The sequence below is a fragment of the Nilaparvata lugens genome, chromosome 2 (genome assembly GCF_014356525.2).
Source record: "Nilaparvata lugens isolate BPH chromosome 2, ASM1435652v1, whole genome shotgun sequence".
Taxonomy (NCBI): domain Eukaryota; kingdom Metazoa; phylum Arthropoda; class Insecta; order Hemiptera; family Delphacidae; genus Nilaparvata; species Nilaparvata lugens.
The window spans coordinates 89,658,317-89,680,242 of record NC_052505.1 but is presented as its reverse complement, the minus strand read 5'-3'; the positions used below and the strand labels follow the sequence as shown (position 1 = coordinate 89,680,242).

Genomic DNA, 21,926 nt, shown 5'->3' with positions numbered 1-21,926 from the left:
CTAACCTAACCTACCTAACCTAACCTACCTAACCTAACCTAACCCAACTAACCTAACCTAACCTAACCCAACCTAACCTAACCTAACCTAACCTAACCTAACCTAACCTACCCAACCTAACCTAACCTAACCTAACCTAACCTAACCTAACCAACCTAACCTAACCTAACCTAACCCTTTCACATTCAACACTCTGGATTTCAAAGCAAAATCCTAACCCCCTAACCTATCCTTTTATATTTAAAACATTATGAAACATAAATCTTTGTGAAAACCTAACCTAACCTTACCTACCCCAATCTAACATAACCTAACCTAACCTAACCTAACCCAACCTAACCTAACCTAACCTAACCTTACCTAACCTAACCTAACCCAACCTAACCTAACCTAACCCACCTAACCTAACCTAACCCTTTCACATTCAACACTCTGGATTTCAAAGCAAAATCCTAATCCCCTAACCTATCCTTTTATATTTAAAACATTATTAAACATATATCTTTGTAAAAACCTGTAATCCCTTCCAGCATATTGCAATTTCAAAGCAAAATCCTAACCCCCTTACCTATCTTTTCACCTTTGAAATATCAAAAACCATAACTCCACCTGTTTCCTAGCCCTTTCTAGCATATTGAGAATTTAAAGCAAAAACCTAACCTAACCTTATGAAACATTATTAAATATAACTTGAAATTACCTAACCCCTAACCCTTTCACATTCAACACTCTGGATTTCAAGCAAAATCCTAACCCCCTAACCTATCCTTTTATATTTAAAACATCAATAAAAATAAATCTTTGTAAAAACCTGTAATCCCTTCCAGCATATTGCAATTTCACAGCAAAATCCTAACCCTCCAACCTATCTTTTCACCTTTGAAATATCAAAAACCATAATTCTACCTGTTTCCTAGCCCTTTCTAGCATATTGCAAATTTAAAGCAAAAACCTAACCTAACCTCATGAAACATTATTGAATGTAAATTGAAATAACCTAACCCCTAACCCTTTCACATTCAACACTCTAGATTTCAAAGCAAAATCCTAACCCCCTAACCTATCCTTTTATATTTAAAACATTATTAAACATAAATCTTTGTAAAAACCTGTAATCCCTTCCAGCATATTGCAATTTCAAAGCAAAATCCTAACCCCCTTACCTATCTTTTCACCTTTGAAATATCAAAAACCATAATTCTACCTGTATTTTAGCCCTTTCTAGCATATTGCAAATTTAAAGCAAAAACCTAACCTCACCTCATGAAATATAACTTGAAATAACCTAAACCCCAACCCTTTTACATTAAACACTTTCATGAAAGTGTGAAAGTCAAATTTTATGAAATACTATTGCTGCATATCACTATAAATGCAGAACATATAAACATAAATATAAAAAAAAACATATAAACATGAATAGAAATAAATACAAAACCGTCGACTTGAATCTAAGATCTCACTTTGCTTGGTCAATTAATCAATAAATTATATTCTTCAATAATTTTATAATTTCACATTGTAAAAAGACGATCTGGCAACAGAGCAAATCTTTTCAATAATTTTATAATTTCACATTGTAAAAAGACGATCTGGCAACAGAGCAAATCGAAAAAGAGGCAGCTCTATCCGCTTTGTTGAATTATAGACAAGGATAGCAATACCAGTGCTGAGTAAACATTACCATTACAGCATGGACCTCACTACAGCGTTGTAGTTGGGTTCACTTTCAAAAACATTGACAACGGGCGAATTATATAATGGAGAATTTAACATTTTACTAGAGTAGTATTCAATTATATAGAAAAATTCACATCCATTGTGATGTTTTCAAGTTTTATTGACGAGATTGGTGGGAAAAATAAAACAATTTGAATATTTTCAAGTATTTATTGAAATAAACTCATTGAACTCAAATTCATAATGAAATACGAATAAATTTATTGCATTTTTCTAATGATAGCTTCTCTATATGTGCATCACTTATTGATAGTTCACAAATCAATATCGAATTTATTTATCGATCATCGATATTTGTAACAAAGTCCAGTGAATATTAAATTGATTTCTGGTCCCTGGAAAAACAGAAAAATATATCTTAATGAAGTACTGTTTGATAATATTTAAGAAAGATTTTGAAGTTTATCGTTAAGAATAAGTGATCTGCATGTTTTGAAGTGTCATTCAGGTACAATTGAAACCAATTTAACTGTGAATATAATATATTAGACGTGTTTAAAATCTTGTGAACAAAGTGAGGTTAGTAGAACTAAATTATTTTTTTAAAAAATTATGATGAGTGAGCGCCGTTTATTTCTTGTGATTTTATGTTCAAAATATCATCCTTAATCAATCCCAACCAAAAATTTGATGAAAGGTGAGGTGGCACTGGACGTGCGATTTAGCCTTATTTTCTTTCTTGTTTAAATTCAGGCCTATGTTTTTTCTTGAATACTTTCTACTGTGGCAAAAATGTAACTTTCACAGCTTATCAACCTTTTATTAATGCCTCATGCTTTATCCATTCTTTACACTTGTGGGATCAATGGCGTCATAAAATTCAATTGTAATACACGTCATGTAATAACTCGTGCTTTCCAACGGTCTGCAGAAAACACAACTATATGACATTATGCTACATTTTTTTGGAAGGCTCAAACTTGAGCTTCTTGAAGAAATTATGTGTGGGTGTGTTCCCTTTGTGAAAATTGATTACAATTGACATAGGCCTACTACAGTATACTGGATTCATTTAAAGATGACTAAAATAACTAGGAATAAATACTGCCATACCAAAAATGTTAGACCAAATCAAACAGGCCAAAAATTGAACTTTTGTACCATTATGTTGATGATTATTCGCATTGTATTGCATTAGGTCTTTCTCTGCTACCAGTGAGACATCAATTTTTCGAGCGAGTTAAGTCGCATCAGGAGGCTGATGTATTGTTAGATTATGCTTGATGGTGGTTGGAAGCTACTGAAGTATAAGCTGCTACTAAATGTAGACAAGACTCTGATATTGTTTGATTGGTTGATATGAAGAGTATCATTTATTCAATATCTAACAGAGTTTGATTGTCTGAGATTTTTGTTTGCTGAGTGAGAGTGAGCTGCTCAATATCATCATGAACTTCAAGACAACCTACAGTCAGGACTTCTATGGTCTATCCACATACATCCTGAAAAGCGTGGCAGATATGCTGGCTGGCTCACTTCTACTGCTAGTGAATGCATGTCTGTCTGAGGGTGTTTTTCCGGACTGTCTCATAGTGTCTAAAACGGTGCCAATTTTCAAGAAGGGCTGTCCTATATATAAGCTTATGCTTTATGGGCCAGCATGTGGAAGCGTCAGAAGTGACTTGTCATAATTTAAAAAGCACAAAACAAAAATTACATTGAAGGACAGTATGCTATATGCAGTATTACTGCATATTTTGGAATGGTCTCTATGGGTCTGCCTCAAATGTCAATTCTTTGTAATACTCCTTCGATTCATTTAAGCACCATATCACTAGCCGCATGCACCTCCTGCAATCCTCCATTATTTAGCTCCTTAGCTATTGGCAACTAATTCCTTGAGACAACCCTGTTAACAAGTTGTCTTGTCTTATTCGATCTGCGGAGGTCTGGTGGCAAGACATTACAAAGCACAGGTAGCCAGTTGGTCTCTGTTGGTCTTATTGTGCCACTGATTTTTCTCATGGATTCATTTAGCTGCACATCAATCCTTCCCACATGTGCACTATGTGCCCACACAGGTGAGCAGTATTCAGCCACACTGTACACCAAAGCAAGACTGGATGTTCGCAGCGTTTCCACATTGCAACCCCAGGTTGTTCCAGCCAGTTTGCTTATAATATTGTTTCTGGTCTTTAACTTGTCTCTTACTCCCTCCAAGTGATGGCGGTATGTTAGAGACCTATCAAGTCGCACTCCTAGGTATCGAGGAGCTTCGCGATGTGTCAGTCTCTCTCCACAGAAAACAATATTTAGCCTTCTCCCTGCATCCCGATTACTGAGATGAAAAGCTGTTGTGACTGTCTTGGTTGGGTTGGGTTTCAGTTGCCTTGCCTTGAAGTATCCTGCCAAATTTTCCAGATCTCTGTTGAGCATAGTTTCCAATACCTCAAATGAGGAGTCTTGTGCCACCAAGCCAATATCATCTGCATACATAAATTTCTGTGCTCCTGTTGAAGGGCTGTCCTGATGATATTGGAAGTTTTCGTCCAGTCTCCATTGTGCCGACACTTGGGAAGATCATTGAGACTGCTATGTTGAGAGAGAAGACCAAGTTCCTCGAATGCAATAATCTGCTTAGAGACATGCAGCACGGATTCAGAAGGGGGAGGTCGACCTCATCTGCTGTGATTGGTCTTGTGGAGAGGATCAACGATGCTTTTGAAGAACAGGGATCAATTGACCTTGTTTTATGTGACTTGTCAAAGGCATTCGACTGTGTCTCCCATGAAGTCCTGCTCAGGAAGTTGAAAAGGTACGGTTTTCAGGGCAGAGCATGGGGTATGGTTGCTGATTACCTTGGTAACAGACAGCAGGTCGTCTCAATCATGGGCGCTACTTCGGATAGAGCAGGAGTACCACATGGAGTACCCCAGGGCTCAGTGCTTGGACCACTGTTATTCCTCATCATGATAAATGACCTGCATCTGCGGAACTCTAGCCTGCATTTTGTGGATGATGCTACCATATTGGGTCAGGGCAAGGGACCAGAGAAAGCTAAGCTGAAGGCTCACGAGCTTTTTGAAGAGGCAAAGAGTTGGTTTTGCACAAATAAGCTCAAGTTGAATGAGAGCAAAACCCAGGAGATGCTGTGTACACTGACCAGAACAGCGATTGTCAGTGCTGCTCCTGTCACCTTGCTTGGCTTCAGCGTGGACACCAAGTTGTCATGGGAACCTCACATCATCAAAGTCTGTAGAAAACTTTCTAGAGTGGTCTATTTGCTCCGGAAAATGAGAGGACTTCTGAGTTCCCATAGACTGCTAATGCTGTTTCATGCTGTGTTCAGCTGTCATATCCAGTATGGAACACTTATGTGGGGTCATCCAGCTCATGCTAAGGACATTCTCCTGCTTCAAAAAAAAGGCAATTCGTGTGATGACTTATAGCAAGTTTGATGCTCTCTGCCAGCCCATTTTTCAACGTCTGGGCATCCATACTGTGTATGGACTTTACATATTAGCATCACTCTTGCACGTCAAAATCCACCAGTCTATGTTTTCAAGAAGAGAGGAAGTGCACACCTACAGTACTCGGGGGAGGACCAACTTGGATGTACCGCGCCGTTGACTGTCCAAGGTTAAGGATTGTTTTCCGGTGCTGGCAATCAGGATGTTCAACTGCCTGCCGCATTCAGTGAAGGGGCGCTCACCTACCGCGTTCAAGAACACCCTATCAAGGTAGCTCATTGGAAGGAGTTTTTATTCTTTAGAGGAAATAGTTGGTGAGCAGGCCCTACTTGCTGGTGGTTTACCATGCTCTTTTCCATAGTATCCTGAGCTACTTACTGCTGCTGTGGGGTCGCGCTTCTGCATTTGGAGATGTGTTCAAGCTGCAAAAGAGGATCATTCGTATTATTACCATCTGTGGCTTCCTGGATCATTGTATCCCTCTCTTCCAGTCCACAGGTGTGATGACCATTCCACAGTCATTAATATTTGTGTGAGTGTGCCATGTTTGTACGAGCAAATCTTTGAAAGTTCAACACAAGAAGTGACTTCCATGGTCACAACACTAAAAGTCGAGGTCTTATAGATGTGTCATACTGCCGTTTGTCAAAGACCAGTGATGCATTTCCTGCATTGGCCTTGCGGATCTTCAATAAGCTGCCAGACAATCTGAAGAAGTTGAACAGGCCAGCATTTAACTCAAGACTCAAGTGTTGACTTTAGAGAAAGTCATATTAATCCAATCAGTAATTTTGCCTTGTTTAATCAATGTTGTCATCTCGATTGAAAAATAATAAGTTAATAAAATGATGACGCAACCCATCCGGCTTTACTGGTATTCGTGAAGAGGAGGGTAATTCATGTAGTTTCTATTACGCTCATTTGAAAAGGGTTGCCAGCCGCTTCACTAGATTCTATTGATCGCCTGGTGTCTCACATGGGTCCAGTCACCAATGTATGAATAATTACACTAAATTCCATATTTTGCATGCCATATTAACAATATGTGGTGAATTGAACTATTTCCAAAACATTTAGATAGGCCTACATGTCCAACGTTGGAGAATATATAATGAAACTTTCATAGTATTATACCTCATTATAATGATAAGTTTTCTGAAACCACAAGTCGTTGCTACTATTATTCTACAACCTCAAGCGTGGAGACATCTGCATAGCGCAGATTATCGTATCTATTATGATTATAAAAATGTATGCTTTACTATATTATTTAGTTTCAAAACGATCTGCCGTACCTACAAGTTATTTGAAACATTTTTCTGATAACGCAAGTGAAAGTACCTTTCTTCTTTCAAAAAAATATAAAATTATAAATCATTCAAATCCTGATAAATCAGGCAAATCGTTAAATCTTGTTCTTAGTTTTCATAGTAAATTTTCAATGAGACGATATAATATTAAATTACATTGAATTTTAATGTAGGTATTTTAATGTAGGTCCATTATTCGTTGAAAGGATAAAATCAAGTTCAGTTCAATATTAGTCGGAGAGCCAAGATATTCCAGCCAAAACCCTTGCAGATTTTAAGGAGCAGGACTTCATATAGTAGGTGTGCCTACTATATGAGTCGATAAGGTAGTACAGATGAGGCCCAAGGGAGAAAACAATTTTTTTTCGTGTTCATCCATTGGACTATTCAATGTACCTAGAATATATATGTATTCTAGGTAACTTGGAGCTATTCTTGTAAGATGTGGCCCCTAAATATAGTGCCGGTTAAATTTTAATCCGTCCTTCAAAAAGGTCTTCTCTGATTGGTCCTCGTAAAATTAATCAGGATTAAACTTTAACCGACTTCTGTGCAACCGGGCCATAGTATTTAAAGCTATCTCTCTATTTGTTTACATTGTTTTTCCAGCTGACATCTGATCATCACGTCTGATTAGTTATTAAACATTTAACCTATTTTCCAATTTCAATCAAAATTATTATTTTGTATCGGGTGGATAAATTCTAAATTGTTTCCTGTACTTATTTTGTTTTAGGAAAATCATCAAAATGTTTGGTTCAAAATCTTTACTGAGTTGCAAAAGGGCAGGTTCTCTCTGTCTTTTCTATGCAACCAAATCCAAAAGCACCAAAAACTACGCTGTAATAGGAGTGGTAAAGTACAACAAGGAAAACAAATCATTGTTTGGTGACTTGTTAGAGACCCGAGCTCAACGGAGAAAAACTCTCAAAAAGGTGAATAAGTCTATATTTAAAACGTTCAAGAAGAATTCCAGTTATATTATCAAAAAAATTCTTAGTTCATTACTAAAAGAAACACGGTTTTGACTTTATCAAGAAATAATTGCAAATTGAATGATTCAAACTACAGTTCATTCTTATCTAAAGATTGTCAAAGCTGTACTGGTCTCTCATTTTTATTGTCTTACTCAAAAACATTACCACCTTCCATTTCTTTGCTACTTGGTAGAATCTTTACTAATACTCCTAATCTAGTAAACAGTCATGTTGATAAACCTTGTATTAGTTTCAAAATGTCATCAAATAATAATTCTTCTCCAGTGATCAAACTTGAACCCTCAGATGCTCCCATAAACAAATTTTTCAACCAAAAGCTCAATCATCCATATCGACTTTTGATTCATCATCCATATCAGTCTAAAATAAAACATAAAATACTTGAAAATGTGTATTACGAACCATACGTTTCCACTAGAAGACTCATTCACAGACAGACAAGAGTAAAAAAACATCCAATACAACTTGGTAAGAAAAGTATTGATTCTGATTTTTTCAATGGCCAAGTTATTAGCTCACATAAGGATTCAAATGAATTTTCTGTGGAAGTCAGTAAAAATTCACCATCTATCAATTCGTTGTTATTGAAAGTCGGTAAAGTTTCATCTAAAATTTTAGACGAACAAAGCTTTGCTCCGACTAGCAATGTTGTACAATCTCATAATGTACAAGATGAAAGTGAAGAAATGAGAAATCTTGAGCTTTATTTAAAATCGATGTATTCGTTTCAAAAATTTAGTGGAAAAAATAAGAGAGGCAGAAACTATTCAATTTCTAAATCTATGGAAAAGCTTAGTAATTTATTGAAAAAAGAAATGGAAAGGTCTCCTGTTGCATCCAACCCTATTAATCAAGAACGTACTGATTCAAAGCTGATTACATCATCCACTAAGAAAAACAAAGTGTCCAATAACTACATCAATCATAACGAAATTGAGTCCAAAGATTTGTTAAAAAGAAATAAGATAGATTTTGTTAATAAGCGAAAACTATCATCACCATCAGGGACTGATCAAGCTTCTGATGATAAAAAAAGTTTTCATCCAATCTTCAATTCCAAAGGAATGCATTCGGATTCAAAGCCTCAATTCAAGCACTACAACTTCTCTAATGCACCATGTAAAAATTCAATTAAGACAAACGGATTCATAGAAAGACAAGGGAATATTTCTATTGCTCATCATTTCAGCATAGAAAACCTTGCTGATAAAGACTTGGAGAAGAATACTTGGTTAAAGTCGAATGATAGTAGCTCACCAGTTGAGAGACTAGAAAAAGGAAGTAAAACAACTGCATTTAAAATAAGAGGATGGAGCTCTGATGAACCTGAAGGTAGAATCGAAAAGCCTCTGAATTATTCGAAAAAAGAGAAAGTTGATAACATTGAGAAGTCGATAACAAAAAGTATTGGAAATCGCCGTTCTCACATAAATCTCAGTGATGCAAAAAGTGGAGACAACAGTATTACGTCATCAAAAAACTCCTCTTTCAAAATATCACATCTTTTAAAAGATAAAAGTTTAAAACATAGAAGGAAAAACGACTCAACCCTTCATTTGGAACAGTATTTTCAAAATATGAGGGATCTATATGTGTCTAAATCAACTCCAAATAAAGGAAATTTCTCCAATCAGTCACCTCCCGTAAATAACAATGGAAAGGATTCAGATTCTCTCCAGGAAAATAGAAATAGAATGAATTTCTCTTTCTGGTCAGATAAATCGAAAACTGATAGGTTTGCCGAAATTGAACAAACTAATTTGCAAAGAAATATAACTAATGAAGGATATATCAATTCCTTACTTTTTCCTAGGAAATATAATCGCTCTACATATTCATCCAAGTATAATGATAGAAAGTTTAAACTAAAAGAACATAATAATGCATTAAAAGCATCCAATGGTCCATCTTTTAAACTTGATACATATAATGCTGTTGGAGGTAAGGACCCCATGAAGCTTGACAAAGTTTTCCCAAAGCCTGACTTCAGAACGTTTTTTGATAACTGTAATAAAGTGAGAATGAATGAAAATAGATTACTAGTTGATAGTGGGAATCATAACAATGAGAGTGAATTTCCTCATAATCAAGAACGAAAAAGTATACAGATTTCAGATATTTTATCTCAACATTTTCTTGTGAACACGCCTTGTTTAAAAAAGTCGAATGATAAGTGCCAAGTAGATAACCCAGAAATGAGTCAAGACAAACACTCTGCCATCGAAGAAGAAACCGGTGGTAAAAACGAATCTGAGAGAAATTTATCCAATCCGCTAAATATATTTCATTCTCGTGATAAAGATGAGCAATGCAACAAAAATCCCAAACTTGATGTTACAAAAAATAAATATCAGTCAACTATTCATTGCAATGACTTGAAATTAAACGAACAATTAATGAAGAACCCAGATCCAATCCTAAAATCTGAAGATTCGATTGAAAATTCCAATAAACAAGATATCACTGATAATAAGAGCTGCGATGCTGCTACAAACCATGAATCAGATCCCAAGTCTACATCATTGGCTGTTGATGAAAGTTTCAAACATATTGAAAGTTTAAAGATGACTGATAACAGTAAATTCCATACTGATACAAAGAAGTACTTCGATAAAATATTTTTTAAAAGTAAAGCCAAAAAACAACATTCTAATTCAGGAAGGAACCTACCTAAATTGATCATAAACGAGAAATTAACAAATAGGTTCGAGCATTTGTTATCTGATTCTAATTATTTATCAAACTCTTCTATTACTGAAAAGCATGAAGTAAATTTGGGAAAACTCACTAGTGATGCGAGAAATAATAAGAGTCCTATCTTGTATAATGTGTCTGATGAACTTCAGAATAATTCTCGTCAGTTGGAAAATACAAAAAATACGAACAGCTATAAGCATTTGTTTAGTTTCGATCACAAAATGAGTTCCTCATCTAATCACAGTGGAAACACTTTTCATCCTGTCATTTCAAAGTCAAATACAAATTATATTGTTAATAATAATAAGGGAGAAATCCCTGTCCATAATATGCCAAATTATATTTCAAGTAAACAGGAACCAGAAAAAATACAGGAAAAGCCTATTATTAATGGTTCAAAAAATCAATCCAATCATCTCAATGTCTTTTCATTTGAGAAACTTCAAATCACTCCAAATAGAAAGTGTGACGTCGAAAACGCCGTTTCTAACCCCACCAACTTCCAATCTCCTTCGTCGGAAAACATCATGATTGTTTCCCAATCTTCAAAAAATTTAAAGAGTTGTAAAGAACATCTCCAAATTGGAAACAAAGTATCAGAAAAACACTCAGACATCATAGAAACTTCCAAATTGTGTAATACACCATATTATCCTACTCTTAATTCTCTCAATTCAGATACAGGGAATGATACATCGATTTCTCAATACTCTATTGTCGAAAGTTTAAACGCAAACAGGCCATATTCAACATTTGATAGAACTCCTTACTATCATTCAGTTGAAGAAAATAATTTATCAAACGGATCTGTAGGTAAATATTCATATTGTTCTACTAGTGGATCGACTAAAAAAAATTCGCCCATTGAGAATCATTGTATTTCTAATGGTTTCTTTGGATTTTTCCATAGACAATTTGATGAATCTAAAAGTGAACCTGATTCTCCAGCAATGATGCAAAGTACTTCTAAACTTGAAAGAGTTAAATGTACTCTCGATAATGATACCCATGTTAAATCATCTGAAAATGTATCTTATGTGGAGAAAGTCAAATTGGTTAACAGATTAGATACTTTAGTGCAGGAAAAACAAAGTATTACCTATGATCTGAAAGCTATTATTGACTTTTGTTTTTCATTGAACTTTCCACCTAAACGCATAGATGCACCTACAAAATTGTGTGATGATCAAATGGAATTAAGTTATAAAGTTCGGAAAATTGAGGATGAGATTTCTCTCAACACGATGAAAACTATTATTGAAATCTTACCATTACCACGAAGCAACCCCGAAAATCATAATCATTTGAATAGTATAAATTCGAAAGGCATGTTGAATCAGAGCATTCCATGTCCACAATATCAGAACGAAGAGAGTGTGAAAAATTGTATAGATCTTTTACCTGGTTCTAGTTATAATAAAATAATCAATCTCAGTGGCACAAATGATATTCAAAGTTTTTCCTCAAATATGATATCTTCTCCAAAAGGCTTTCCTTTTATTGGAGATAAAAAATATGGTTATTCTGAATGTGGTCAAATTGAAACCTCAATGAATTCCTCTGAGTTGAAAATTGGAGAATCTAAGACAACTTCCACACAACTAGACAATAACTCTAATGGGTTGATTGATCTAAATACACAGCGCAATCACTTGAAACTAGTTGAATCCAATGTGAAAAATCCGGAAATTGTTGTTAGCTCAAGGAATGTACCTCAAAATGTGAATATTTCAATCGGAAGTAACAGTGGAGTCCTTTTAGATTGTGGATTATATAAATGCCCTGATATAAGTAAGAATCAAAATGATAGCCTATTATTTTCTAGTAACATAACTCATGAACCAAATCAAGAAGTTGAAAAATATCAAGACAGTTTTACTTTCCTAGAGACTTATACATTTGGGAATGATGAGAGGAGAGATTGTTCGAATCCAAAAATAATCAATGAGACTCTTACTCTTACAAATAATAAATACATGAATGAAGATGATTTGCATAGCGCAACTCCCTCTTGGAATATATCTGATCGAATAAAGTACTTCAAACTTGCCAGTACTCTTGATAACGCTAAAAATCTCTTGACAGAAGCAATCGATGAACTAAATCATTCTGGCGAATCTGAATATCTCCATTATAGGAAAAGTTTAACTGACAGAGAGAAATTTCTAGATTTTTCTAATTTTTTGAAAGAAGCAGTTATTAAAAGGGAGAACATATTCAAAAGTATCGCTCCTTTCAAAAGAAAGTCGTCACGTTTTGAGTCTGATACACTTCTGTATTTAGTGTCTCCTGAATCTCAAGATTATTCAATCAATTCGAATTTTAGAGAAATTGATCTCTGCAGTTACACTTACAATGAGGTGAAAGAGGTAACATCAAAGCTTTCTAATGTTGTCGATGGAATAGATTCTAATCCAGAGATGGGAAATAATGAGTGTATTACAAAACTAGAATACATGGACACTTACAATGATAGCTTTCATTTGAGTGATATATCAGATATTCTAAAAAAGGATGACAATTTTGATTCCCATGCTCCAAGGAATCAAATTATCCAATCAAATTCGTTTACGTTCAATGACTCCACAACATCATGCAATACATCATCACCATCAGATAATGTTTCAGAAGCACGTAATCAAGAAAGTGATTGTATAAGTATTCTTAGAAAAGGAACAGGAGTGAGTAGTTCAAAATTTGAAGGAAACCCACAATCGGATCTCAATTTGAATTCCAATACTGCTCCAAACAGTGAGCTTGATAAAATCAGTTTACTTTTGAGACATTCTAAAACTACTGATACCAAAATGAAATTCTTCAATAGTTTGAAGTTGTCCTCATGTAGGCCGATCTGCAATAAATCGGTCAAATCAGGAAAAATCTCAAAGCATGCTCAATATTGTAATTATTCAAATTGCTGTTCGAATGCTCCTGGGCATATTAAAACATTAGTGAACATAGGAGATAATTTCAATCCTATTGCAAATGCTCAACATTCCAGCAATGAATATCTTTCGTCCGTATCCAACAACAAGAAAATTGTATTTCCTGAAGTTCTTGAAGATTGTTGTGTTTTTCAGGAGCATGAGGCGACTACTAGCGATGAAAAGAGACATTTGAAAGAGAAATGTGGAGGACTTCTGGGAGAAACTACCATCAAATCAGCTTTAAAAACTAGTCGAAAACTAAAACCAAAGTCGAAATCTACCAAAAATAGTGTTAGTGGTGAATCTTCCTCTACAGCGGCGAAAGCTAATGATGTTGGACAATTATTAGGAATTGGAAGTGGTGATAGCTGTGTCAAGTCAACCGAGAAGAGTTCAGAAAGATTGAATCCAGTTGAAGTAAATGTACAAAATTCAAAAATTGATGATAACACTATTGGAAAACTTGCAGAGGTTCCACAAGTCACAAGTTTGTTTCCTTTAATCAATTTGAATAAATCTCAGTTGAAGTATGAAGACTGTGTTGAGCCTGTGATTAATATTAGTTATGAAAGTCTATGCAAGAATGTGATATCCAGCCTGCCGTCGGTGGGAAAGATTCTCAGCGAAACAATGCCAGCCGCAGCTAAAGCAGCTCTTGAAAGATGGAAGAAAAATATGGTCGATCAGTTAGGCGAAGAAGGATTTCAGAAACTTAATAAAGGTAATTTCAGCTTGGAATACTTCACAATACAAATTTAACTGTCACTTGTTCATGCAAAATTTACTGTTTGACAGATGATACAGTGAAACAGTCATACTTTTAACATGTTCAATAGGCTACTGTCACTTCAAGTTGGTTGTTTCAATTTTCAACTTTTCTATACAAGTTCTAATGCTATTTTGTGCCATACATCATGCATGTATTTTAACGTTAATATTATTCCAATTTGAATGACGCTTCTTTTTGTTCTATGTTTAACTAGTGCCCTCATTATATTTATGAATAATAAATAGAATTGATAATAACGATCAATTCCTAAATTAGGAATTCACCCAACTGGTAGATGCTTTCAGACGGCAATATTCTTTAAAAGATTACATCCTAAGGACTCCAGCTATTATAATATAAGTCAGGTCAATAATTGAATCTGTATTTTTAAGAAAATTAGAATTAATGAGTGTAATTTATTGTTATATTTATTTGAAATTGCAGATGATATAATTGTTTTTCTGGTAGTTACTTCTTTAAACTGCAGTTCTACTTACTCCTTCACAATTATCTGGATACTGAGCTAAGATTTTTAAAGATTTTTCAACCCTATTTCGGACTTTAAATGTTATCTAAATTTGGGAGAGAAATAATACAATGAGTATCTTTAGTTTTTCACTCCCGATCAGTGCTTCCTTGTATAAATTATAAAAAAATATAATTAATTTAATTAATTAGTTAAGTAGTAAAGTAATAATGCCGAAAATAGTTAATTCATAATGAATGACAATATTCCTGGTCATAAATTACCTCCATTAATAATGTTTACATCGATTGATTTCTATTTTCATTATTGTTACAGAAAATCTTGGAAGAGGAAAATTGTTCCATGATTACGTCAGCCGATACTTAGTTGGTGAAACATTCGACCACGAATTGCCCGAAAAAGTTCAGCATTATTTCAAGAGTTTGGCTGCAGTTTTTCCTAATATCTCTGAAGTGAAAGTTGTCGAAAGTCATGTTGCTCATCCAGAATTAAATTACTGTGGCTTCATTGATTGTGTAGCCAAATACAAGTGAGTAGTGATGTAATATATTTTTACTTAAAAAGGTAACTACAGTACTTGAAGCTAAATACCTAATTATTGTATATTGGTGCACCTTTGTAGGATTTTTCAAAAATGCAGTAATATTTCAAATCAAATTTATCTTCCATTTTCACACAATATACATGATATAATATATAATGGAATATTTCATTCGAGTTCATTTGGATAATTAAATGTTTTAGAGTTCTACATGCTACTGTAACATAAAATTATTCTTAAGAATTTTTCAGTAATTATCACCAACATAATGTTACGATGCAATGGCTGTACTCTAAATTTGTTATTGGAACACATTAAGGAACATTCTTCCGCTGTTCGATTATTTCAATTCACAAGTTTTGATTCGAATTGAAAAAATTGTTATTCATCAAAAAACATATATTAATATATAAGATAGTTTTCAAATATAATAAGATAGATTCATCAAACATATACAAATTTATAAGATAATGGTGTCAATTTTTGAAGATTATGAAACCAAGAAGACAATTATATCAATAACTGCTGTTGTCACACTCCTGCAAAGAATGCAAAGATAAAGCCACCAAAATTACTTTAATTTTTCCCAAATTAAAAGCAAGTATTGTTTAATAACTGCAGGCCAGATAGCCGAGTTGACTAAGGCGTTGCAACCTTCAGTCTGCTAGTGCTACCTGATCGCGGGTTCGAATCCAGCCGAATCCCATCGAATAGGCATGAACGTTTGATCATCTCATAATTCACCCTCGCACTTCTCATTACCCACGCACAAGCAAAAAGCTCATGTGGGCATCATTCGCAATAAAAATAAACTCGAGTAATAAAGAGCATTTATTACAAGGCTGTGTTCACACAGAGAGTGGTCAGGCATTCTGATCTCCGCGTTTTTGAAAACTGAAATTAATCAGTGAATCAGTACGAGAGAAAGACGCTTATCATAATTATACTGAAGCTACTGATAGCTTTCTGTCTGATAGTAACTTGTTTTTCTTCAATATTCATCTTCGATTGAAAAATAGTATCTTAAAAAACGTATAGTACCGGTATTAAATAAAAGTACCATAAAAAAGTATCAATTTTTCTTCAATATTTATCTTTGATTAAAAAATACGACGAGAACACTTGTATTGGACAACCGCTATTCTTTCCATAGAACTTGGACCACAGAACTCAGAATGCCTGACCACTATTTGTGTGCACATACCCTAACAGAAGTCCAATTCCAAATTCTCATATTTCGTCATCCGTCTCATCACAAGCCTAGAACTCATGTGCGCATCATTCTCAGCAAGCCCAAATGCAGTTGATGGAGGATTATCTATTTACAAAGGCAACTTTCCAGAAGTATTTCAAGCCTAGATGATGGTGAGGGATGAGTGATAATACAAACGTTTTCATTTATGATTATTTCATTAATGAAGATAAGATATAAAGATTATGTACCGTATGTACATTTCATCATATTGGAAAAACAAATCAGTTTGATAAACGTTGTTTCAATTTTTATCCACTCTCCATTATTATTGGAATAATTTGAATTGTTTCAGTGGAACACCCGTTGTGATAGAATGGAAACTCGCCGAAAAGCCGAAACCCGACATCCGCTCAACTTATGATGCTCCCCTTCAAATGTGTGCATATCTGGGTGCCTTGAATTACGATAACAACTACAACTTCCCTGTAAGTTGAAATTTTATGGGTTTCTGAAGTGGAATTCATAAATGGGTACTGAATAACCTATGAAAGTGAAAAAATAATATTAGTCTAGTCAAGGAAATTTTATAGAGGGAAAAGTTTGGAAGACAATTTTTGACCTCGAACTTCTGTTAGTTCTGTTAGGGTAGTAAGGAGGTAAAAATATCAAAAGTTTTTGGTTTCTCGCATATAACTAGAAAATTATGTATTTTACGAACATGACTGATCTATATAAAATTGAAGCATACATAATTTCCTACAATATTCATCAAACAACGTTTTATATAATATGTTATATAATATAGTTTTCCGAGATAAACGCTCTTAAAGGTGTAACATTTTTGGAAAAAACACGTTTGCTTCCAGTTTTTTGCTTATTAATTTCTAAAAATCGATAGGAAAACTCTATCCTGATTATGAGCTTATAAAGCATTAAATTCTCTTCAATTGTATGATTTCACACTTTTACGCATTTCCCTACGACTGTTGCAGCAGCTTTAGTGTTGTGTGTGAAATCTCCAGTCTTGCAACAATAGACAAATTGACAAAGGAATTTGGAGGGAATGTTTTGAACACAATTTTCGACTTTGCAGCTTTGTTGGGACTAGTTAGGGAGATAACATATCAAAAGTTCCTACCCCATGTGCTAAAGGAATGAGGGTGGTTGAAGAGTTGCATTTTTAGCTTTTTGCTTCTACGCTTATATCTTGGGAACAATGCGTTCAACTTACTAAACTTTGCTTACTATACAATGCGTACATCTTTTTGACTATACTATTCAAAAATGAAGATTGATAAATTTCCTACAATTTTTAGAAAGTGGAGTTTTGTGATATTCCCGACAATTTTCGAGATATCAAATCAAATCAAATAACTTTTTATTCACAAAACATAATACAAATTCATGAAATTCATTAACACATTTAACAGTGAATACTCTCCACAAAGACTTGAGTCTGTGAGTGGAGAGTGAGTTCTTTCAAGTTGATTGACAATATGTTCTCATGTTTTGTACATATAATTAAAACTATTTCAATTGAATCAACTAACATTCATCAGCAAATCGAGAATATGAATTGCACACAATGAAATTCCAGACTGTTAATAAGTATATATAGACAAATATATAAATAGTAGCTTAAAGGCTATACTTAATCATTAATGGCAAATTCACTAAGTTCTGAATAAGAAGGCGGATTGAATCAGTTGCTCTGCAGCATCCCTGCCAATTTCTAATAACCATCTACTCAAATGTTGCTTTTAGGTGTTAATACTGTACTCTTCACACTGTTTTAAATGATTGGGAACGTTTCTATATAATATATGACATATGTATTTACTATTATTTTTAAAGCAGTTATGTAGGAGTCGGGGATGAGCAATACCAAAGTTAATTAGATTTCTTGTATTATGAGTATGAGCTAAATTATTGAAAATGAAGTGTTTGTTGTAGTATATGTAATTCATTAAAACACGTTTGTAAAGCTGTCTAATATTAAGCTCTTGAAAGTGTTAAATTGTTGAAATAACAGCTTTTTATCAAATTATTTACTCATTCAGGGCTCAAAACTCTCCAATAATGCATTGTATAAATTAATACTTATTGTAGGTTTGCATCAGATTCTCTTGAATAAGATGTATTATTTTATCATTCCAAGTTTTCCTCTCATTGTTACAGCAGCTTTGATGTGGGGGTTGGAATTTCCGATATGACAAACAAGTGTCAACTCAGCGGTCCTACACCTCTAACAGTGGGGATAAGTATGCGCACTTCTGCTATGTTCACCTCCTGCCTAGTCTGAGTTGAGCTGCAAAGCCAAAAATCGTGTTCCAGACACCCCTTCATTAAAGCTGCTATAACAATGAAAGGAAAGCAAATTGAAAATAAATTTATTTGATATGATGTTGATTTTGAAGTGAAAGTTTTGTGATTGGATGTTACAGGTGGCCAGTGGAGTAGTAGTGGCTGCCTACACTGATGGTTCACCGGCCAATGTATTCTACCTCCCAGAACAAAAGTGTCTCAAGTATTGGGAAAGTTTCCAGATCAGACTGCAAGAGTATCAAAAACTGAAATCTGTGAAACTGAAATAAATATGATTAATCTATCATTCTGTAGTGTAGGTTAATTTTTGTATAAGTTACTTTTTACTGTGTGATATGATTACAGTCCTTCAAACCATTTTATCCTAGCGTCACCATTGCATTGCAGGCACGTATTCAGGGGGGAGGAGGCTTGAGGGGCTTCAGATCCCCCCCACCCCCGAATTTTTCAGTTATTTCATTGCAACACTACTATTTTCAACTCCTCTAGAGCCATTTTCAAGTGTAATTGTAGGTTGTAGGTCGTTCTTGCTATCAGTCAGGTTATTCAAACTCAGGATGGGAGAATTGGGAGATTCAGCAGACCATTCACTATCCGATTTGTTGGACCATTACTAGGACTACAAGTCGGAAAGTTTCACCTCTCACACTCAGTCAAGTCGATGTAAAACAAAGGCAAGTTGGATGTAGGTCCTTTGTGTTACCGTAGACTTCCAGTTGATCCAACTCCAAGGCTAGTCTTCCATCATCCGACCAGACTTTTAGCAACCCCATTCACAGTCCAAAGTCTGTTCCAACATTGAATGTTGGAGCACAAGTTAGAAAAATCGGATAGTGAATGGCATGCTTCAGTTCTTCAACCTTTTTCCATCCTGAGATCAATTTTGCATGAAAATTGAATGATTATAATATATTTCGAAAACTAAATTTTTACTATTACTTTTCAACTTATTATTTTGTAAAACAAGGTGATTAAAACCCCAAGATAGAATATCTAGTAGATACAGGTATGTATTTTGGTATTTGAAACACACTTCTTCTCTCAACTTCTACAACTCTTCTCTCAACTTCAGCAGGTCTGGTTTGAGCATAGGTCTACTTCTCTTTGAAAGTCTGCTGAGCTCATGCTTTTTGAAAAAGCATGCTTTTATCGTCAATTTCATATTTTTTCTCCCGCAAACCATCAGTTGGGAATTACTGCTCTTATAAATTCCAGGAATGCTGGAAGAAAATAGAAAATTCTCGTGTGTTTAAATTTCAAGTTTGTGCTATAGTGGGGTCCACATTATAAAGGCAGTATTTTATTAACATTGGTGTTGCTATCCTTGTCTATCATTCGACAAAGCAGATAACACTATTATTTTCTAGCTCTGCAACGTTGCCAGATCGTTTTTCTACAATACAGAGATATAAATAAACAACAAGATATTCTATCTCAACTATAAAAAATCATTGAAAAATTGTTTTCTTTTACGATTAAATGAAATTGAATATTTTAAACAAGAATGAACCGTTCATATTGAATCAGATATCCTCTATACAAGGCAGAAAATCGGCGACGCTGTTCTTCTATCTTTCTCCACTGCCATTATAACGTGGACCTTACTATAAGTCAAAACCAATTTTTTTATCAATCAATAATATCGTCCCAGCTTGGCGTTATATGCACCTTATAGACTATAACTTCTTGGGAAAGTGGCCCAACCTGTTGCCATCTTCAGTTCTTGGGTGACGACTATATCAACGGCAGAAGTTTATCACTGTATAATATATTGTCATCTATATTCTATGTCGACTCAATACAGCGCGACCGCTACAGTCATCGAGAAATTGAATTTTTAGTTTGTCGTTGACCCACTTTGTTCCTGTGTAGAATGAGAATTGACACAATTTTCGTCGCCTCACTTTGTTTTCATATCATTTCAAAACACCAGTGAACTCTAAAACTAACTTTAGTTAGTTTAGAGTTCACTGCAAAACACAAACCACTCTCTGTCTCAGACAGCACCGTATCGCGCATGCGTTTGCAACGGGTTTTTCCCGTTCCATTCAGTCAGATCTTTGAATGTAACGTTCTTTGTGATGATGGTTACCGAGCACTGTAACTGGAGCCAATCGTCATTCTATTTGATGAAGATATTATTATCCAATCATGATTTATCATTAAATTCAATATATTATCATTTCATTCAATAAAAGAAAGAGTACTTTTGAGAAATATAATAATTAGTAAAATATAACAGTTGTTATTTAACTGATGTTAAAAAACACTATAACCAAGTCAGCATATTGTCATTTCAAAACAAAAACCGAAACCTCAACCTCCCCTTTTACATTTAAAACATCAATAAACATAACTATTTGAAAAACTTCTAATCCCTTCCAGCATATTGCAATTTCAAAGCAAAATCCTAACCTATCTTTCCACCTTTGAAATATCAAAAAGCATAATTCTACCTGGACCCTAGCCCTTTCCAGCAAATTGCAATTTTAAAGCAAAAACCTAACCCAACCTCATGGAACATTATTAAATATAATCCAAAAAACCTAACCACTAACCCCTAACCCCTTCACATTCAATAATTTAGATTTCAAAGCAGAATCCTAACCCCCTAACCTATCCTTTCACATTTGAAACATCAAAAAACATAACTTAAACTGCACCCTAGCCCCTTCTAGCATATTGCAATTTCAAAGCAAAAACCTAACCTATCCTAATAACACATTATTGGATATAACCTAAATAAAACCTAACCTCTTACCCTTTCACATTAAATACTTCAGATTTATTCATCATCTCTAGAAAACATTACTATATAAAACATTATCAAATATAACCTAAATAAAAACTAACCTGAATAAAAACTAACCCCTAACTCTTTCACATTTGTTGAATGATAGACAAGGATAGCAACACCATTGCAAATCGTACACTACCATTATAACGTGGACCTCACTATAGATACTCAAAGAATACTTTTGAATAACTATGTTATAACTGTGACTGTTGCTGGCCTTTACTCTGTTTCTGAGACAAAGAGAAGCTGCTTTCAAAACGCATGCTTCACAAATTTAAGGTTATGTTCAGTTTACTACGACATTGAACGATTGCTTGAACACGATAAGCATGTTTCATGTTTAATATTGTCAAATATTAGAATTGTATGTTTATTTATTATTTGTTATCTTACATTCATGAGACAATAACAATTTGGTTAATCCGCAATGGAAATTGAAACAAACATTTTACGCTATTCTACAAATGGTACAGTATATTTGAATTTTATTTGTATTTATCTCTATCAATCTTCAATAAGCTAACACGCAATCATTATTTATCTGTCTGGTTTTATCAGAATATTTAATTGCTTAGTTTCATTAGATTTTTAAAAATGTACACTCTAGAATATCTACTTGTTTTTCAAATTTTTCTACAACGCATTACGTTAATCAAACTTTAATCAAAAGTTAATCATACTTAAATAAAAAAATTATATCCAACAAGTAAGTGTGGATAAACCCATTCAA

The 21,926-nt window shown here is 34.3% G+C and overlaps 2 protein-coding genes across 2 annotated transcripts in view; both read left to right on the top strand.

Moving 5' to 3' along the window:
- Positions 1-18,687, top strand: part of LOC111062825 (mitochondrial genome maintenance exonuclease 1-like) — a 24,468-nt gene extending 5,781 nt beyond the window's left edge. The window contains exons 3-7 of the mRNA XM_039422053.1: positions 7,197-7,395; positions 13,236-13,803; positions 14,654-14,867; positions 16,427-16,559; positions 18,519-18,687. Coding sequence (XP_039277987.1) covers positions 7,210-7,395; positions 13,236-13,803; positions 14,654-14,867; positions 16,427-16,559; positions 18,519-18,668 — 1,251 coding nt within the window. The 5' untranslated portion in view covers positions 7,197-7,209 and the 3' untranslated portion in view covers positions 18,669-18,687. The remainder of the gene's footprint in view (positions 1-7,196; positions 7,396-13,235; positions 13,804-14,653; positions 14,868-16,426; positions 16,560-18,518) is intronic.
- Positions 18,688-21,451: 2,764 nt separating this feature from the next.
- The window catches only part of LOC111050085 (tetratricopeptide repeat protein 27-like), a 34,560-nt gene continuing 34,085 nt past the window's right edge, over positions 21,452-21,926 (top strand). The window contains 1 exon segment of the mRNA XM_039422052.1: positions 21,452-21,663. Coding sequence (XP_039277986.1) covers positions 21,624-21,663 — 40 coding nt within the window. The 5' untranslated portion in view covers positions 21,452-21,623.